Source organism: Artibeus jamaicensis, unplaced genomic scaffold (genome assembly GCF_021234435.1).
Source record: "Artibeus jamaicensis isolate MK-2021 breed Jamaican fruit bat unplaced genomic scaffold, CSHL_Jam_final scaffold_847, whole genome shotgun sequence".
NCBI lineage: Eukaryota > Metazoa > Chordata > Mammalia > Chiroptera > Phyllostomidae > Artibeus > Artibeus jamaicensis.
The window spans coordinates 4,578,074-4,599,386 of NW_026522057.1; the positions used below are offsets into that span (position 1 = coordinate 4,578,074).

At 46.8% G+C, this 21,313-nt stretch overlaps 1 protein-coding gene across 3 annotated transcripts in view; it reads right to left on the reverse strand.

Moving 5' to 3' along the window:
• CTPS1 (CTP synthase 1) overlaps positions 1-20,883 on the reverse strand; it is a 30,200-nt gene extending 9,317 nt beyond the window's left edge. For 2 of the 3 annotated variants that reach the window (XM_037149632.2, XM_037149635.2), the window contains exons 1-10: positions 20,756-20,883; positions 17,402-17,580; positions 15,446-15,616; positions 12,701-12,801; positions 11,845-11,961; positions 9,213-9,296; positions 8,643-8,723; positions 5,143-5,294; positions 3,572-3,704; positions 920-1,008 (exon numbers count right to left, since the gene is read on the reverse strand). In XM_037149632.2, the coding sequence (XP_037005527.1) occupies positions 920-1,008; positions 3,572-3,704; positions 5,143-5,294; positions 8,643-8,723; positions 9,213-9,296; positions 11,845-11,961; positions 12,701-12,801; positions 15,446-15,616; positions 17,402-17,567 (1,094 nt within the window). In that variant the 5' untranslated portion in view covers positions 17,568-17,580; positions 20,756-20,883. Of the gene's footprint in view, positions 1-919; positions 1,009-3,571; positions 3,705-5,142; positions 5,295-8,642; positions 8,724-9,212; positions 9,297-11,844; positions 11,962-12,700; positions 12,802-15,445; positions 15,617-17,401; positions 17,581-18,443; positions 18,508-20,755 lie in introns of all 3 variants that reach the window. The other variant, XM_037149634.2, reaches the window with a different exon arrangement.
• Between the last annotated feature and the right edge of the window lie 430 nt (positions 20,884-21,313).

The window sequence follows — 21,313 nt, forward strand, 5'->3', positions numbered from 1 at the left end:
CGCACTAGACAATGTCTGCGACTGCAGGACTGCCAACAAGCTGAATGCAGACACCACGAACTCCGAGCACACACAGAACCGCGGACTTTCCTTAGTGACGCTACAACGTGCTCACAACGAGGGGAAACAAGATGCTACACAACAGTGAAACACTGCACCCCACGGCCTCCGTCACAGGCATGGTCTCTTTCCTAGTTTTTCATCTGTATTCACATAAACACAGTTTTTTAACCTCTTGGCCTACGGTGCTCCCTGGGTAGGGAGGCCTTTCCTCATCGGCACAGAGCGCCACGCCCACCCCGGGCCTCAGCCACCGGGGCAGTCACAGTCAGTTCTTCTCGTGAACTAGAAACTCCTGCTCGTGTTTTAGGGTTGTTAACAGCAGCTGCTGAAAACAAACTACTCAGGATCCTCTACTAACAGACACTCGTCAGACCTTCTGGGTGGAAAGCTTTAAATGAGCCTCATCGATAGATGCACACAGCGAAGAGTATCAATGAAATGAGAACAGGTTCTCTTCAGATTCAACTGCACTGATAAGGTGTATTTGGTAAAGACGAAATCATCCAGAATGTAGGCTTTTCATAAGTAAAAGACGGTTCAACAAGCAGATTTACCACCAGCACATGAAAGCACAGCATTTTGTGCACTGAAACCACCCCAAGCCGCCTCGATCCATGTGGCTTCTGTTGGTTGGACATCGTCCCACAACGTGAAAGGTCGCAGGTTCAATTCCTGGTCAGGGCACGCGCCTGGGTTGCGGGTTCAGCCCCCACCGGAGCGCACACGAGAGGCAACTGAGCAGTGGTGTTTCTCTCCCTCTTCCTCCCTCCCCTCATCTCTAAGAATAAATAAATAAAATCCAAAACCAAACAAACAAAAACCCAATTCCCTGGAAAGCAGAGGCAGAGCTACTCACTGGGCGCTGCAGAGCTTCTGCCAGGCTTCATGGTAGCGCACGGGCTCCTCCTGCAAGGTGCTCGGCTCCAGGTCCGTGGAGTCGATGTACTGGGAGCAGCGGGCAGAGGAAAGGGGCGGCTGTGACTCCAGAGCCGCGCTCTTTCGTAACTGCTATGCAGTATTACCAATGTCCTTTCTCGCTCAATTTCCAACGTTTTAAAATGATACTCTTAACAGATTTAAACCTAGTAATCACTTAAAATAAACACTAAAATCTTTCTTCTATTTTAAAACACAAGCATTTCCTTCAAAATCCTTTCACTCCCTAACCCATCTCCGTCCGCTCAGGCACTCTGTTTAGGAGCTGCTGCAGCAGGTTCCGAGTGTCCTCTGTGGTCCACCTTCCCCCGGCCATCTTCCACCTGGATTGCTTTTCATCGTTTTCAACTTCATTAAAGTTGAATTTACATACAGTAAAACGTAAGCACAGTATCTGTCCCAGGCCTCAGGTAGACAAGGGGTGGACCACTCTGATGAATTTTATCACTCGCTCAGTGGTGTGACCCCACCCCCACCGCGATCCACTTATAAAAAGGTATTGCCATCCCCAGAAAAGCCCTTTACCCCCCTGTGAACCACCTCCTGGCCACTTCCGTTCACCACAGGTGTGGTGCATCTTGCAGGTGCATCTTGCATCTGCTAGAACGTCATGTAACTGGCACCACACAGTATGGAGCCGGTTCTGTCTGGCTTCTTTTGTTCAGCACGTTTCTGAGATTCATCTGTGTTGCTGTGTCTATCACAGTACGTTCCTCTTTATTACTGAGCAGGAACAGACCCCAACGTGTTTATCCACTGACTTGCTCTGGACCTTTGGGTTGTTTCCAGATCTTGGCTCTCATGAATAACTGGCCCATTTATATAAAAGTATTTTTGTAGACATGTTTTCAGGTCTCGAGTAAATTTCTGGGAGTGGCGCTGCTGGGTCACACAGTAAGTGTGCACTTAACCTCACAGGAAACTGCCAGGCTGTTTTCTAAGGTGGTCGCACCACGTTACACTCCCACCAGCACGGTCCGAGCTCTATGTCCTCACCTACACTCTCAGCCACTCTGGCCAGTGTGTGCTGGTCTCTCACTGTGATTGCATTTGCATTTATTTCCCTGACAAATAAAAGATGTTGAGCATCTTTTCACATATACTGTGGGCAACTTCTATGAAAGTGCCTGTTTGAATCTTTTACCCATTTTTAATTAGATTGTTCAGCTGCCTATTTCTTCCTGCCCTGACTTCCCTGAACACGGAGGCAAGAGCCAGGCGTGGCCCAGCTGAGGACACCCATGACCAGGCCTTGGCCGGCCCGCCTCCAGACTCCTCCCATTCCCCGCTCGTCCCTGCTCCAGGCCCCTGGATATGCTCTACCTTCTGTTGGAAAGGCCCTTCCCTTCTGCCCCACGCATCTTCCCAAGCTCGCCCAGGTGTCCCTCCATGAGGAAGTCCACCAACCTCACACACCTACCGAGGCTGGATCACCCATCTTCTGTGTGGCCCTGTCACACCTTAGAGACCCCACCGCCATCATAGTCACCTCTCACCTCTACCATCTAACACACAATAGGCACAGGCCACCTCCGAGTGGATAAACCAATGAATGATCCAAAGAACTAGCAAAAACAGGTCAGAGCAGTGTAATGAGGTCCCGGATTTCTTAAAAAATGCGTAACAGGTCTTCCTACAGGAATCTGTTCACCGACACAAAGCAAACTAGATTATTACGCTGGGAAACCCCTGGAGACATAGGGGGCAAACCCCAGTGTCCTTGGCAAGCGCATCTCCTCCTGAGAAGCCCCAGCCAGGAGCTATGCCGCCGGGGAAACAGTATGAAAGGGACAGGTGGAAGGTTCTCTGGAAGAGTGAACACATACAATACTTCCTCCATGCCAGGCACGGTACTTGGCACTTCATGTGAACTCATTTAACTCTTCTAATGACCCGAGGAGGAAGGTGCTATCACTACCCCTTTTTAAAGGGGAGGAAACTGAGGTACAGAGGGTTAACTAACTTGCCCAGGGTCACATATCTTGTAGGCAATGAAGCCAGAATCTGAGCTCTGGCTGTGTGGTTCTGGAACCCACGAACCACTCTCCGCGCTCAGCTGCCGCAAGGAGATGGGCCAGGGCCACGCGCTGACGTTGCACCAGCTCGGCTCTGCCCTCCGTGGCACAGAGCAGAACTCCCAACTGCTATTCCTGGGTCCCGCCCAGGTTCCCAGCACTGACCAGGCAACTGGACACGTATTTCTGAGAAACCTCCCAGCCCTACGGGGCGGGTACCAGCCTTCCCACTTCACAGACGAGGGAACTGGAACCAGCAATTTTCAAAGCGCAGCTGGCCAGCCAGGGCTCCCCATCCCCATGGGGCATTTTACTCGGTCACTTGATATTCAAGCCCAAGCATTCACTGTCCCTCAACTTCTACTCTGACCACCTTTCCCCTTCATTATCTCCTGAAAACGCTCTGCTGTTCTTAAGCCAGGAGCCCACCATAAGTCCTGTCTACTCCTACAAAGAAATTCTGAGCTCCGAAACCATAAAGCAGATATGCAGCACACAGGGGACAGCCGATGGCCTCCCTGTCCATGCCTTGGCCGTGCCTGGCCCTGCCCCCTTACCTTGATCTCCAGCTTGTGGTTGATGGCCAGTGCAGAATGCTCCAGAGCTTTGATGACAGAGGCGTACGAGTCTGAGAACTTGGTGTACTTGCCCACAAGGGCAATAGTGCATGTCTCCAGCAAGCGATCGTATCTGTCAACCAAAGGTCAAGAAACAACAAGTTATTAGAATGTACATACAAACATGAAGTCAAAAATCCTTCCAAGCCCTGGCTGGCATAGCTCAGTGGATTGAGCGTGGGCCTGCGAACCAGAGTATCGTGGTTCGATTCCCAGTCAGGGCACATGCCTGGGTTGCAGGCCAGTTCCCAGCAGGGGACTCATGAGAGGCAACCATACATTGATATTTCTCTCCCACTCTTTCTCCTTCCCTTCCCCTCTCTCAATAAATAAATAAAATATTTTTAAAAAAAAATCCTTCCAAAGAGAAGAAAAACAAGTCTGGGAAGAATTTAATGGGAGTGTCTATTATCTGAGTACCAAACAGTAAAGAGGAAAAAGATCAGTGTGGCAGGCTTTTAAACAGGAGAATTTTAGAAGCTATCACAGAGAGCTGGCGTCGAAATCTCAAGCACGGTTGGGTGGTGAACATGCAATTCGATGTGCACAGGTGATGAACTGCAGACCTGCACACCTGAAACCTTTATCAACCAATGTCACCCCAATAAATTCAAAAAAAAGGGAAAAAATCTCACATATATTGTTTCACAAAAAATTTAAATGCCAAAGGGCAAAAAAAATAACAATTCACAAGAGTTAATCTGATGAAGTGAATACTCAAATATATTATAGGATATACACACAATTGTCCATATTCATGAAAAATCTCCACTATAAACTTAATTACTAACAGAGCAAAAGTGTTTATAATATTTTATGAAAAAGATCCTAAAACTGTGTGCCACTCTTGTAGGTACGTGAAGGTATACATATAAATGGAAAGTCTGAGAGGGAAAATGTCAAAATGAAAACACCACAGCAATGAAATGAGACGTTCCTCTTCCCCAAGTGCTGACTAATATTGTCACATTAATTCTGCGCCCACGGTGAGGCACACCCAGCGCTCTGAGGCCCTGTGTGAAGACACCTGATGTGACACGTGAACATTACACAGCTTCAGGAGGAGAGGAGAATGGGGACAGCTAAAGTGGCGAGTTCTGGCAGCAGCAGTATGAAAAGACTGTCACTTTTGCTGGTTCTTTTCTGGTGCAGGGTAAGTGCTATGTTCCCAAACACAGCTCAGGCATTTGGGATGCCACCCAGAAGTGCGCCAGCCACGGCCAGCCAATGTGTGGACCTTGCGCATGTGCTCCGACCCGCTGCCCCTAGGATGCCTGTTTGCACTGATTTTCTAGTTGACGGGAGACAAGGGTTTAGGTGTGTAATCTGAACTCACCTGGGCCAACTCTACCAGGACTTCCTCACCCATGATGCAACCACACGACAGCCGAGAGACTTTCTTAGAGCCCCTTAGCATCTATAACCTTTTCTCAGCAGGAGTTGATAGCACAAGAGTTGAATTCCCTAAGCCCCTAATAATAAAGAGAACAAGACTGGAACTGCCGGCAAACCTGTCAGCCATCTCTTTCCACTTCATCAGCATCCTTCGTGACTGCTTCTCAACAGGAAGGTCAAGTCTTCTGAGAAAATAATCTACGACCCCCTGCTCCTCTAGTAGCAAAGGGACTCGGTAGATGGATGAGACGTCGTGGACGCAAATCACCTGTTCGAACAACAGAAAAGGTTATTTAATAAAAATGAGTCAAAACTCACAGGGCTGACAGCCTCCTACTAGCTGTATGACCTTGGGAAAAGAACTGTTCTAAATCTGAAAACAGAAAATAGGGCAATTTTCTAGAAAGAAATATAAATGACCAAAACCAACTAATGCAAGAAGAATTTTAAAATAGCGGTGAGGGTCGAGGGGGGCAAAGGGGGAAAACTGGGGACAACTGTAATAGCATCATCAATAAAATATAATTTAAAAGTGGAATAAAATAAAGTAAAAATAGTCACTAATTTCTAATAAACATGGGTAAAAAAATATCCAAAAGAAAAAAAAATCACACACCAAACTATGAACGTAGTCTAAAAAAAAACCCTGTCCACGGGAGCTTGTCCCCAGAACAGAGGTTCTCAACTTTGGCTCCACACTGGAGCCCCTTGGGGAAGCTTAAAAACCCGTGAGACGGCTGCCCCTGCTGGGGCTCTGGGAGTTGGAGGCAGGCATCAGTATTTTTCAAAGCAGAGTTTGAGAACCACCACATTAGGAAATTTAACAGCAGAATTCACTACATGAACAGATTAAAGGAGAGGAAAAAAACACTTCAGTGAATGCAGATTTACTAAAAATTCAAAACCTATTTATAATAAAAACTCTTGGTAAATTAGGAACTTTAGGGAAAATATTTTTAAAAGCCCCATAGCAAACATCATTTAGTTCATATCTAATATTAATGCAAAAGTCTGGAACAAAGCAAAACTGGCCACTATCACTACTTTTATTCAGTGATGTACTAGGGGCATTAGCCATTACAATTAGATAAGAAAAAATGTATATGAAGTGAAAAATAAACAATTACCACCAACTATATACAATATTATTGTTTAATCCATAAAAAAACAAGAGAATTTGCAGGTAAACAACCAGAACAGAATTTTAGTAATGTTGGCTTGGCTTGAGAACAGCAGTTTCCTATATGTGGGTTGTATCTAATCAGGAAATATAATTTTTTTAAATATGCCATTCATATAGTAAATTGTAAATACCTATAAATAAATCTAAAAAACTCTCCAAAGGTAAGTAAATCTAAAAAAGCACCTTTATAAAGAAAATTACAGATTATTAAAGGATAGTCCTGCCAACAAATGGAGCCAGCACAACTAGGCATCTACGGGCAAAAAGATGACTTCCAACTTTTACTGAAGAGTTACTATATATAAGAGTGAACTCACAAAGGATCCTAGACCTAACTGCAACACCAAAAACTGTAAAAGTTTTATAAGAAAACACAGAAGACAATCTTTATGACCTTGGTTAAATAGAGTGCTTAGAAATGACACCAAAGCATAATGTATAAAGGAAAAAAATGGATAAACTGGAGTTCATCAAAATGTGAAAGCTTCTGTGTGCCAAAAAATACCATTAAGAAAATGAAAAGATAAGCCACAGACTGGGAAAAAAATATGCAAATCATATCTGATGAAAGACTTACATTCAGAATATATAAAGAACTCTTGTAATTCAATCAGATAAGCAAAGCGACTTTAAAAATGCATAAAATTTGAAGTTCAAATTTAAATACAGAAATACTTGTCACATTTTTTAAGTGAATAATTTTAATGACAACCTGTTCTTTAACAAAATTAAACTACCTTCATTTGCTAGGATTAGAAGTATCTAAAGTAACTGAAGTGTGGAAGCATTTTTCTCAGTCTGTTGAGATCTTGCTTCCAGGTGTGTCCTCTGTTTTGGCTCAAAGAAACTGATAAAAATCTTCTGCAGGTTTGCAATCTCACATTGAGAAACAGCCACTGCAAAATGAAGTCACAGCTGCGCTCCCAAAGGAACCCCCTGCACGTCTGACTTCTGCAAACCCTCACAATGTTTCAACAGGGCAAATAACCTTTGGACTGGGCCAAACCAACAGTGCATTCCAAACAACTGTTTGCAAAGCTAACAAGAAAATACAAATTCTGACTATTGAACTGAAAAATTAAAGGCACTGTTTAGAATCAGCACCACCATGCGCAGCTAAAGAATAATTTAGCTTGTTTGCACCTATAGAAATTCCTTCTTGAACTCATTAAAGCCAACAGAAATTCCTTCCTTCTATTCATGTAACTATTCTTTTTTTTGCTTTCTCATAGAAACCTCCTGCTTTCACCCTCTAACTGAAACACCGTTTTGGGCTTCTACGATTTGGGCTTCTACCTGAATCGGTGCTTCCCAAATAGCAAAAAGCTAAATTAGTAACAATAATAATGATAATGTAAGTACATGGTAAAAAGGCTGTTCATAACAATGAAATTATCCTGCTGCTCCCCCTATTGGTTACGGCTCCCTTGACCTCACCTCAGGGGTCACACCCAGGAACCTGGTCGCAGGCCCCAGGCTACCCACACACCCCGAAGCCATCCCCCCACTGGGAGAGCACAGCTGCCTCCCTGGTGGTGAACAGCTTTCCTCCAGCCCCCCACTTCAAAGCCCGGCCACTGACTTTAACATTTCTATATTCACTTCCATATTCCTGGTAGTCTGTAAATGGATTTCCCTTACTTTAACCCTGCTGTTTCATTCTCCCCTGTCCAAGCCAGCTGGGCTCCCCTGCTCAGTCTCCTGATCCTCACATAACCTGGCAGTAAAACAAAGCATCCATAACTTAACCATAAAACCCTTCAAATCCATAAAAACTCTTCGTCAACCAAACCTGACCAAAGCTATAATCCCAACTCATCGCCCCTAGAATTCCCATTCATGCACCACACTTAGATGCATTACAGTTCCAAAATTTTGAACTTCATGTACCACAGGTACCCTCCATTAGCACAGGTAACAAAAAGACTGTAAAATGGGCTTAGAGCCTGCAACGCCTCACACACCAGGCACCAGGGACAGGAAGTTGAGTGGGTGATCCCTGCCCTCCAGGAGCTCAAAGCCTGTGAGGAGAAAGGCACACACGAAAGGGAGTATGCTGGGCTCACCGCCTGCCCCTCTGAGCCCAGACCTGAGGCTCAAGGGTGAGGAGGTGTGGCAGGTAAAGCTGCTCAGATAATACTGTGTCCTGGCTGGGCCCCAGAGGAAGAAAATGAATAGGAAGACTGTGAGGCCAAGAGAGACGGGGGACACACCCATTCAGTATGGCTACAGCAAACAGTACAGGAAGTGGGGAGAGAAGGGGCCGGGGAGGTAAGTTCATTTGGAGACCTGTGTCTACAAGGTAACGGAGTCACGGAGCCAGCAGTCCAGTCTCAAATCCCAAAATGACAACAAGCCTTATGAAACTAGTTAAGAAACTTCAGGATAATTCGAAACAAAAATGATTCATGTGAAGATGGAATTTCTACTCACTTGCTCAGGTTCAACATGGCAGAACATTGATATTTTCTCCTTCACTGCTGTGTCGAGGGGATTTGAGCACCGGCACACAACCTGGGAGTAAAGAGAGCGAGGCGTTTGGATCAAAGGGATTACAATGCTGGGCTTCTCCCCTGATTGCAATTAAAAGAGATACCACATAGTTAAGCTAACTCCCAGCACAATGCATGTACATGGTGACAATATGACCTGTTTGCAAAATCGAGATCCCTGAATCCCCAAGTGGAAAACATAACAGAGTGGCAGCCCAAACGCACAGGCTACTGAGCCACAAGAGCCAACTGTGGTTCACTCAACTGTCATCCTTGGTCAGGAGGGAAGAGAGAATAAAAGACCACTGAGGGGAGGTACAAGACACGACCATGCGCGTGCCGGGTCAGGAAATCTTTGTAAACCACAGGCCTGGTTCCAAGAACCAGACTTACTTCTCCACCATCAATTAAAAGCATGCCAAGAAAACAAAGAGCTTGTGTCCCACGGAGGAGACGTTAATTAGACAGACACCCCAGGCCAGGCCAACACCAGGCCGTCAGGAAGTCTCACCAGATCTGGGGAGAGCCCAAGGCCTCTGAGTTCCCGAACACTGTTCTGGGTAGGTTTAGTCTTCTGTTCCCCTGTTGAACTTGGCTATTTTACAAAAGGAAAAAAAAAAAGTTAATTCCTGTGCGGCAGGAATTTTCAACTATGACTTTTCCCTGAACACCTTTTGAATGGGGAAATAGATCATTTACCTAATTTATTTTTCATTTTCTGTGAAAGTTACACATGCATGTATCTTAGAGTCAGATAGCTCTACCAAGTTTGCCCAAAGACCACCGACATCAAACCTGGAAGACAGTCCCTCTTTCACTCCTTCCACCTGTCCTTCTGGTGCCTTACTTCCCAACCTCTAGTTCGAGCCACTGCTGATGACTTCTGTTAGACACAATCCCCGCGCACGTGCTGTGCCTGCGGCCGGCCCCCTCTCAGGTCACGCTCCCTCTCCAGTGTGCACGACTCTGACGGCACTGAATCACTGCCCACCATTAAACCTGGGCTGTACTTTTCCTTTCTGATCCAAACGTTTGTTTTGTCTTGTGGGTTAGTGAGTTTTCTATGTACTAAATTATCTTGATTCTCCTCTCACACTTAACAGATCCATTTGCTGGGTATAGAATTTAAGTAGAAAATCATTTTCCCAAGCATTTTTAAGGAAACGGCTTCACTACCTTTTAGCTCCCAGCATCGCTGATGAGAAGTCCAATGCCATACTGATTCTTGACGTTTCTCTTTAGTGTTAGAGTTTGGCCCCACTCCCCTGAAATTTCAGTGATGTGCCTTGGTGTGGCTTATTTTTCATTCAATGCCTTGGGCATTCATTCATTGGGCCCTTTCAATCTACTCATGTCTGGATATTTCTTTGAATTGTTTAGATAGAGTCAATTTTTCTTCTATAGAGGGCCAGATAATAAATATGTTCGGTTTTGTTGGCCATACAGTCTCTGTCACAACTACTCAACTCTCCTGATTTAGCATGGATGAGATGTAAACAGCAGGCTTTGGCTGTTATTTCCATACAACTTTTTTTCCAAAATGGGCTGGGTTATTTGGGTCTGTGGCACATAATTATGAACCCCTCGTTCAGATTTCTTTCCTCTCCACTTCTGTTATTTTTCGGGAAATCCTATTATGTGGATGTTAGAACTCCTGGACCAGTCCTCACACTTTCTTGCTTTCTCTCTATTTTTTCTCTTGGGCTTTCTGCTGTACTTCCTCGAGTACTACCTCACCTTTCTTTCTCTTAAATTTTTCAATTCTGTTATGCAGTTATTAATTCCCAGGAACTCTTTTCTGTTCTCTGTTCCCTTCTTAGGGTGTTCAGCTTTGTTTAATGGACGCAGTTTATCTCAGTTCCAAGGCTGTTAATGACAGGCTGTTTTGCTTTCGGCTTCCTACTCCCTGCAGAGCCGCAATTTCCTCTAGTTTTTCTTCCTGTCGTTTTGGTCTCTTGCATGTTAGATAATTTCTCCGAATGTCTGGTGATCACCAGCTGCCAACTCGTATTTAAAAGCTAACTAGGGGTTCTGTAAATGTGGGATTTGTCCACCAGCGTCCTTACTCTGGGAACCTGTGGTCTATTTCATGAAGCAGTGTGCGTTCTCCTGGGCTAGTTGTGCACCCCAAGAAGAACCTTGGGAATCAACCTGTCGCTCTGGGAATCAAGCGGCAGAGGAGAGTAGGGTGTCTCAAGAGCACAAAGTTACACTTAACCCCATGTTTTTAGTTCAGTATTGCCGCTCCCAACTGTCCCTAGTGTCTGCTCATCCAGAATACCTCTTCACAGCGAAAAAACCCTCCAGTCCTCTGCCAAGGCAGGGGAGGGGCTAAGGCCCCACTGTGCACACCAGGGAAGGGGATGTCAGGGTCTGACTGGTTCTGGAAGGGCAGTTAGGAGCCCGACCCATGCCCCCCACACCCAGAGGTGCCTGATGTGGCCCACTCCTGAGCCTCTGGGGGTTCCGAGGGGCAAACGGGGCTGCTCCTCTGCTTTTCCTGATGCTGAGGATCCTGCTGTCCCAGGCTTGCTCAGTCAGTATGTGTGAGTCCATCTGCTTCCTGCCTTCCTGATTTCTGTTGCTGCTGACTCCTCTCCTGGTATTTACCCGGGCGAGTTTTTGTCTATAAAACAAGTCCCTGTGCTGCAGTCATCACGGGGCTTTGCCATGCGGGTGAAGACAGATGAACGTGTTGGACCCACCAGCTTTAACTGCAACGTCCCTGATTCACTTTCCAAATGTTCCCCATGGGATCTTTCTTTTGTCTCAAGATTATTTATTTTTAGAAAGGGGAAGGAAGGGAGAGAGAGACACATCCATGTGCAAGAGAAACATCGACTGGCTGCCTCTCGCATGCTCCCAACTGGGGACTTGGCCCGCAACCCAGGCATGTGCCCTGACTGGGAATCAAACCAGCGACTTTTCATTTTGCGGGATGACACCCAACCCACTGAGCCATGCTGGTCAGGGCCCCACCGGATCTTCTTCGAAAGTATGATTATAATACTTTAAAATTTGTAAAGAAGTTTTTATTAATTTTCTGCTTCCCGCAGCTTAAATATTTAAAACAGAAAAGGAATGAAAATCATCCTTTTCTCCCTCCTCTCCATCTCCCCAAAGGAAAGTTTTGATTGACTTACCTGAGGAACCAGACTGACGTGGATATTACAAAAGTTCTCTCTTTTGACCTTGAACTGGAACTGACGGAAGGCCTCGATAAAGGGCATGCTTTCTATATCTCCCACTGTTCCGCCGAGCTGGAAGGACACCGCTACTTTAGAGGCTCCGCACCCAACCTTCCCCGGCGGTTGGGTTTAGTCATCTAACACACACTCTGTCCTCTTGATCCCACAGTAAGTCGCAGTGTACTTCGGACTCTCTGGGTCCGCACAGTGTCAGTTAACAGTAATGAGACATTTCTCTGGGCTAGAAGATTACCTTTTTGGATGCGCTTACCACTCCACAGGGTTTTATCATGGATCGTGGGTCTTTCCACATCATTTAAGAAAAAGGTCAAGTGAAAGCTGTACTAGGGATTTTATGTGTAGGAGAGCCACAAAGCAAAGAAACCTAAATCTTACCCTCTTAGCCACAAATAACTTTTGTATTAAAAATCATCTGTTACAAACAAGCTGCTGAAACTTTCAAGCCTCCTGTTTCCGTGGGAGCACCGAGACCCACCAGCGAGGATCAGCGAGGCAGGAGCACAGACACTGAAACCCACTGGGCTCAGTCTCACAGAGACCAAAATGTGTCCCGGTCTCCACTATGTGAGCACGTAAATGCTGAAACAGGAGAATCGCTTAGGCAAAGTATCACTTTGGATGGCCATCCACATGATGCTACTGTGCCCTCACCTGCGACATCATTGGTAGGAAGGGCAATGGCTTAGCTGGGAATCGTCTTCTCAGCTGCTGATGGCTGATTAAGGGGGTGAATGTGCACACCTGGTCACCTACTCGGGAATCACGGAGTTTAGGAAAGACTCATACATACCTCAATAACGCACACTTGAGGTTCTAGGCCATCTTCATCCACAGGTATTAATGCCTGTCTCATCACCCACTCCTGGATTGCGTCTGTGATGTGAGGGACCACTGAGAAGGAGAGAAGTATGTGACTCACACTTTTCCATCAGCAATGATGAGAAAGATGCATTTAAGATGACTACAAATGGGTGCACTCTTTGCCTTCACAGGCAAAGGGTCCACAAGAATATTGAGACCACTCTTAACTGGCCTTAGAAAAAAATCTCTGGGCTCACACTCCCCATAGCCTCCTTTCCAGGTGTCCACACTGTGGCTGGAAACACTACGAGAGGGCAGGGCTGAGAGTGGAGCCCTTACCCACACCAGGGCTCTTCTTGCCCCTGAGCAGGCTCACCCTGGCTGCACCGCCACGCATGGCCACACAGCCGCCCTACTGCTTACAGGCAGAGGTGGGCGTATCACAACTGGGTGCTTCTCCAGGAACAAGGGAAACCAGGCCCCTCTCCCATTATGTTTCCAGGCTGCCGAAGTGGAGACAATCCTCTGCGAGGAGCCAGCACAGTGTAGCAAGAGTGGTTAGGAGCATAACGCCTGGTCTCAGAATGTCTGGATTCACATCTCAGTTCCACCACTCATTAGGGCTGGATCTCTGGGCAAATTAACTATTCTTAGGCTCGATTTCCCTATCCATGAACTGGTGGTAACAGCCTCAACTTTATAAAGCTGTGAAAATCAGTGAGACAGCACTGGTAAAATGCTAAGCAGAGTGCCCACCAAGTCGGTGCTCAATAAATGCCAGCTCCTGCTGAACACTTTAAAAAACCACAGCTGTCAGGCTCTGGCGGCAGGTCCCCAAGGGCAGGAGCTCAGTCGAACTCCCTGTGTGTAGACAGAGCCAGCAGTGCCTCGGGCACAAGGATGTTCATCAACTCCTCCACACAGATTGGCCAAAGTGATCTTTTAAAAATGCAGATTAGAGTTCACCACCCCCTGAGTTTCCATTCTAAAATGCAAACTCCAGGCTGTGGCCCAGTGGGCGGCCCTGTGTGACTTGGCTGCACCCCTGTCACCTACCTCTCTGACCATCATCCTGGGTCACCGCTCCCGCCCCTTCCATGACCAAGCCCTCTGTGGTCTTGGGCCTCTTCACGGGCCGTGCCTGCTCTCCTCCTTCCAGTCCTCCCGCTGCCGGCCTCCCGGCTCACCCATCCTCCCCCTGGAGGCCTTCCCTGGCCCCCTGCCCAGCCAGCTCTCCCTCCACTTTCTCAGTCTCTCTTCACTCCCCCCCCCCGCCACAGCTCCCATCGGACTTCCCATCCCACGAGTCTGTGACCTCCACACCAGCAATGGCCTTTCTGATCTTGTTCCTCGAGTACTCCCAGCACCAGGGAGGTCTGACCACCTCGAGCACTCACAACATATCCGACAGATGAATAGATAAACAGATAAATACACTGGAGCCTACAGCCACAAGCTACATAGTCGAAATCATTATAATTTCAAACTGATCCCTTTGTCTGTATCAGGAACTCAAGAGAAACACTTGACTGACTTTAACGCCTTTCATCCTGCTAACACACTGGAGAGGCAGGTACTGTTATTATCTTCATTTTGTAGAAAAGGAAAACAGATTTCAGAGAGATTAAGTAATCCGTCCATGCTCATAAAGCTGGTAAGTGGCAGAGCTAAGGTGTAAACATGACCCAGTTAACCTAGAATCTGGGTCTGGGGCTGCTCACTGTCAGCGGGACCCTCGCTATCAGCCCACTGTAGCCTAAAGCCAAAAGCAGATTTATTCTCAGATCAGATAAAAGCCACTTTTCAGCAGTCCCCAAAATTTGGACTTATGCCATTATGCCAGACAAGTGGTTCTCCAACCCCACCTTTTTCAAACCAGCCCTTTCCTCAAATGAACACTGTGTAAACCCCAAGAGAGCAAACAGACACAAGTGACGGCGGGCCGGCGGTGGCTCAGGAGGACCCAGAGACCCAGTCCTCAGACTCTCCCTGAGGCCGTCGTCCTGAGTGTTAGCCTGAAACCAATGTCCATGATGGACATTCTGTTCCCTGTCACTGCCTATGCACAGACATATCACACACACGGGCACACACACACGCACACACATGGAGTCTGGCTCACTGCCTAGTCTAGTAGTCTTCATCACTTCACACTCATCACTGCATAAAGCAGGGGTATCAGACTCATTTTCACCGGGGGCCACATCAGCCTCACGGTTGCCTTCAAAGGGCCAAAATAATTTTAGGACTGTATAAATGGAACTACTCCTTAACTGCTAAGGAATTGAAATTACATTCGGCCCCTGGTAAAAATGAGTTTGACAGCCCTAGTATAAAGACAATAGTGCTCTGGCCCTGACTGGTACGGCTCAGTGGGCGGGGCGCCCACCTGCACTGAAAGGTCACCAGTTTGATTCCCCACCGGGGCACATGCCTGGGTTGTAGGCCAGGTTCCCAGTTGGGGGCGTGCAAGACACAACAGATCAATGTTTCTTTCCCTCTCTTCCCCTTTCTCTAAAAATAAATAAAATCTTTTAAAAAAAACCACGAAAAACCGTTTTCTGAACTCAAATCATGCCGCTGGACTGACAGCCTCAACACCATCCACAGAGCAGTGATGGTTTCTCCACCTTATCTTGTGAGTCGACTGAAGGCATATTTCAGCAACAATACACGAAAGAAATTCAACCGGTTAAGATTTTTAAACTTTAAAGGCAAATAAATCCAGTATTACCTTGGACAGTTTTTCCCAAGTAATCCCCTTTGCGTTCCTTGTTAATAACATACTGGTATATCTTCCCGGTGGTCAGGTTATTGTCCTTGGTGAGGCGGATGTCCAGGAAACGCTCATAGTTCCCCAGGTCGAGGTCTACTTCCCCGCCGTCGTCCAGCACAAAAACCTCACCTGGGGTGCGCAGGGAAAATGTTCAGAGCAAGGGAAAAACACATGCGCCGTGGCACAACTCGCTCCAAAACGTAAACACCTGACTAGAACAAAGTCTCAATTACCCACACACAAAGCAAAAGAAATTTATTTCTAGATCACTAAAGAAGACACAAATAGAAAAGCACTAGCCACTCTCCAGAAGGTAACTTCACACTTCCGGTCTGCCCACAAACTCAGTCGGAATCAGGCAGAGTTCTGAAACAGCGTGGAGTGGAAGGAAATCACAGCCCCAAGGGCTGGGGACAGACGGGGCCTTCCAGTTCGTATGGTGTCTGCTGTTCTCCACGAAGTCGACTACTTGAGCAAAGCAAGGTATGAAGCGTGACAAAAAGCATGATTTAGCTCAAAAGTTAACCAAGATAAACCATTAAGATCATCCTAAAAGCCATCTTTTGGGCTGCACTTTAGTCCTAAACAAAGCTGTGAAACTACTAAGTTTTTCCCATTTCTTTTTTTAACATTCAGTCCTCAAAACATCAGTCTAGAAAAGTTTGCCCAGTATGGTTCATCCCTACCATCACAATACAATATAAGCTCAAAAATAGGGAAGGGGGGAAAAAAAAAAGAACCCATCTTATTTTCCCCCTCAGAGAAAGAACTCATCCTCTGCTCAGGGGTCCTGAATGAACTATATGGCTCCAGTCCGTCCCTCTTCTCCTGCTGCATTTATTATGCCAACGTTGCCGCCCTGGTGACACTCATCCGTACAGATTCTACCTCAACGCTAGAAAGCAGGAGTACGACAACAGAATTTAAAAACTTAGAAAGTGTGCTTTAACAACACATCCACCCCCCATTTTAAGCAAATAATCTTTTAGGTAATTCAGACAATCACATAGCCACAGATGTGATTATACTCTCCTAACCTCCTGTAACAGTTCCAACTTTTCACTCACCTCAAAAGATCCTCGTTTATATTATTCAAACTGTGTCCGCAAAACAGTATCTCTGGCTTACACGTCACGCAACCCCAGCATTTATCTGTGGTTTAAATCCCTACAAAGTGGTCCTTTAGCCTTTTTGAATGAGCACACCTCCATCAAAGGGACTCACAGCTTCTGGAAGTCAGTTATCTCAGTCTTGGAAAGTGCTTGCTATGATAAAGATCTTTCTTGTATCACAGAAAAATCTATGTTTTCATCATTTCTTTCCATGCATCCTATTTCTAAAGCTTGGGACCACAAAGAATAAATATAATCCCTCTTCTCAAATATTTAAAGAAATTTATTATGTCCCCAGATTACCTTTTTTCAATAGAAGTGACAAATTTTCACTCAACCACCAAAAAGATCATTTCTGTTCTTTCTGTTACAGAAACCTCTAGACTCTAATCACTACATTGCATACTAAGATTTCTGCTTCCTCACCCTGACCGGCGTGGCTCAGTTAGTTGAGCATCATCCCTGCAAAGTTAAGGGTCACCAGTTCGATTCCCCGTCAGGGCACAGGCCTGGGTTGTGGCCCAGGTCCCAGCTGGGGTGCAAGTGAGAGGCAACCAATCGATGTTTCTTTCCCTCTCTTCGTCCCCGCTTTCCTTCTAAAAATAAATAAATAAAATCTTTAAAAAAAAAAGGAAAGAAAAAGCTTTCTGCTTCCTCTGTCCAGGTGAGGAAGGCACTGGTCTGCTACTCTAAGGACCTTTTTAGAAGGCAAGAAATGGCAGTTATGCAAAATACACACAATTTCCAAGGGCTGACTGACACGTTCTTCTACACACTACACTTAAAAATGCACTTTGCTTACCATGCTCATAAGGAGAGAATGTTCCTGCGTCAATGTTAATGTACGGGTCGATTTTAATCGAAGTGACGTGTAAACCACATGACTTCAGGATTGTGCCCACACTGCTGGCAATGATCCCTTTTCCAATTCCTGATATAACACCACCAGTAACCAGAATGTACTTCATTTTCCTTTCTGACCTGTGGGAAGGAAAAATTACAGATTAAATGTAGCTCAACAAATCAAACATATCTAGCTTCAAATACTGACTGCCACTCACTAGCTAAAACCCTCTCGGAGCCTTGGTCTCCCTGTCACATGACTTCAGAAAGTTGTTTTGTGGGTTCCTGGATCACTGAATGGCTCCAGTCAAATATGAGTTGAAAAACAACTGCTAATCAAGTAACGTACCTTTTTTTTGTTTAAGCTTTGACAACACTGAGAGTCAACCTATTTTAAAACAAACAAACAAAAACAATGCTCTAAGCTATCAGTAGAACACTGTGCTCCAAATGCTGGTTGGCATCACCACCAGACAATGGCATACCAGGCAGGTACCTCATTACTTTCCCTACATGAGGAAAACAATTTCACTCTTGGATGAGTACTCTGACTTCCCATAAAATAGTGTCTTTGGCTAAACTACAATGTAGCACCAAGAAAACACAGCTCCTCTAGGTTAGGAAAGACAGAATAAAAGAACTTCAACATTTAAAGGAAGTTGCAGTTACACCTAGAAGTCTTTTCATTAAAGGCAGCTCTCTTCTGCAGTTTAATAATAACTTACTCCTTGCCAGCATTTCCTCCCAGGTACGCCCTGAAGAGTTTTACATGTTGGAGGAAAGGGACAGCAGATAATAAACCAGTTTGAAGCACATAATGAGCAGAGGACTCAAAAAGTGGGCAGATTAGACTAAATCCAAAGAGCCAGACGGTTATGGCAGTGTCTGGAAGAAAGAGACTCGACACAAGATAAAAGCGATGGATAGATGCAAGAACAGCAGAAGCAAGGAGCAGGGAAAACAAAAGCATAGACAAGTGGAGGAGACAGTGACAGGCTCACCAGGGAGAATTTCTCTCTGGCCCACAGCTTCAGAGGCCCCCAAAACATCGTTTGGTCAACAAACCTAAATGTGATCAAAATGAAAAACACAATCACCAAGGCGAAAGAGAGAATACTTGCTTTGGCAAGGTCGAGTCCTTCTCTGGGAACACGTCACGTAAAGCCAAAAACAAGCTACAAAAAGGAAGAAGGAAATAGGAGTTCTGCTTAAAGCATCGCCCTCACCTAGCTCCTCCCCAAAGCAGGAATACACACACTTGGCAAAGAGATAAAATGTTTAAAATGTCTTCCCCCCGACAGGCAGATGCCATTGCTGCGTCCTGCCCTTTCCATCCTCTGTTGCAGCATTTCCAAAAGCATGCTTCTTGGTTTGTACAAAATGCATATGGAGTTCCCCAAAAGGATTTAGGGACAAATAAAAGAAATGCTGGAATATCAGTTAAATAGTCAATTGGTTTCTCTAATGCAAGACTTCTAACTTTTAATAAGTTAACATTCAATGTAAACCTCCAAAAGGAGTACTCGGTATGCAGTATTCCCAAACCTGTTTGACCCCAAGTCCCTAACATTTGGGAGAAACACTACTCTGACTGCTCCCTTATAGTTGAATGAGTCCTTACTGACCCATGAATATCAGACTTGGCTGTATCTTAGCCAGGCCCTAGCGGGTATACCCCAAAGATTATGCCTGGTCTTACCAAATTTTGGATGTTCCTTGAAATTCTTCAGCCACTCTGAGTGGTTTACAGAGTGAGAAGTCTCATCTCATCAATTTACATTGGAATTGCCCCCATTTTATTCTAAAAGGGTAATACCACTCTTTAGGGGTGATTCTTGCAGTCTCCAACAGTGCCTGGCAATAAATATTCAAGGTACTCAAAGGCCAGGTCGGGGCTCACAGGACTCATCCACTCACATTCATGGACGCCCATCACTGTCAGTGTGTATGTGCAGGCTACTGTGCCAGACACTCTGGGGACTACCATTAATCAGATTTGGGCCCACACCTCAAGTGGCTGGCAGTCCAGTTTGAGACAAAACACTTACAAAGAAAGGGGTGATGCAGTGATGCTGAGAGCAGAGGGACAGTATGTGAAGGGTATAAAAGGGGAAGAAGAGCAGAAAGCTTTCAGTGGCAACAGCAGAGTCAAGTCCCAGGGCCCATACTATTCCTGCTCTGTTGCCATGAGGGCCTCAAAGCGCTGACTGCCTGACTTAAAGCATGGGGAAGGGAACAGAGTGAACAGGAAGGTGAAAGCTATCTACGGAAACCAGAGGTAGGGCCGAGACAAGTGGTGGGGGGAAGAGGAGGAAGACAGTGGGAAATAAGTTGTAAATGTAGGCAAGGGGCCCAGTCATGTGAAAACTTGAATGTCCAATCTGAACTTTATTCTGAAGGAGATGGAGACATCGGAATGTTTTCAAGCACAGAAGTAACAAAAATCAAGATGTAGCAAAGGAATTCAACAGAGATGGAAAAAAGCTTCTTTTTTTGTTTGTTCATTAAATGTTGTGAGATCCAGTTCCAGCTCCATCCCTTGGGTACTGAGACCTGTCAGGTCACTTAAGCTGCCTGAGCCCTCCTTACATCTGTAAAATGGGGGTGAGAATCTCCACGTCACTTTTGTCATAGAACTGCTGAGAATTCAAAATTATAATGTGCAGATGAAAATGCGCAAAGGTACTGAACTTAACTTTAAAATGCAACATCTTCATCCCGGCGGCCCAGAAGGGAGGTGGCCGGCTGTGGGGACGAAGGGGACAACACCGGGAGATTGTCAGGCCCGGCGAGCTCCAAGGCCCCTTCCGCCACAGGAGACAAGGCGCGCTGGAGGGGGCCGAGGTCAGGCCGTGGAACCCATCCCACCTGGACAAGCCTGTCTCGGATCTTGAACCCCCTCCTGGCGAGGTGCCTTAAGGCTGGAGGGACGTAGCCCCGGGCAGTCCGAATGGAGCAGCGGCTGGGGAATCCAGCGCTCTAAAGCCCTCTCCATCCCATGAGCCAACCTCGGCGTCCCGCTGCGGAGCCCTGCAGCCCTTCTTGCTGCCCCACGCCCACTGCGGCCCTTCTCCCCAGCGGCGCCCGGCCACGCGGCCCCGCGCGCGGGAGCCGGCTCCTAGCCCGCCTGGCCGCCCGCCCCATTCCCGTTAGGCATGGAACTCATTGGGCAGGCCTGCCACCCACATCGCCCGTGATTGGTGGGAGCGGTGTCGGTCACCCGGCGGTAGGGCTGTCCCGCGCTGGGCTCAGCCCGCGCCGCCGATTCCTGCACCAGGGAACAGCTACCCCAGGATCTCTGGAGTCAGCCTACCTGAGGTCCGCTTCAAATCCTCCTGTCAGCTAAGGAGTTAGGAAGGAGATGCACACGGTGGCCCCGGCAGCCAGTGAAGCACCCCGACCGCATGCGCCCGGCAGTCTTTTACCGAGGCGGGCCCTAGGCGGTGCGCACGCAGAGGTAGGGGGCGGGGCGGGAGCGTAGTCCCTCCCGGTGGCGGAGCCTGGATGCGCGCGACTCAGGGCCAGCCCAAATGCGCAGGCGCCCGGCGGACTTCGTTTTCCCACCGGTCGAGAGGGCTAGTTGGAACTGTCCTTCAGCTCCTGATACTGCAGGATACTTGCTATTCGAGACTGGGGAAGTTGTGGCATTTCTGCCAAGAAGCCTTTGTCATAGCCAGTGGTGCAAGCTTCGTCTCTTAAGGGGGAAGAGAGCGTTTTTGTATTCACATCTGGCAAATCCTTCGCTTGGCTGCAGCCTCCTGCCACAAAAGCCTTCCAAAGAAGTCTGGATCCATCCCACCGAGCCTCGGAACCTCCTGCCTTATGAGCAGGATGGTTAAGGCTCCTGGTGTTGCAAACCCAACCCCATACC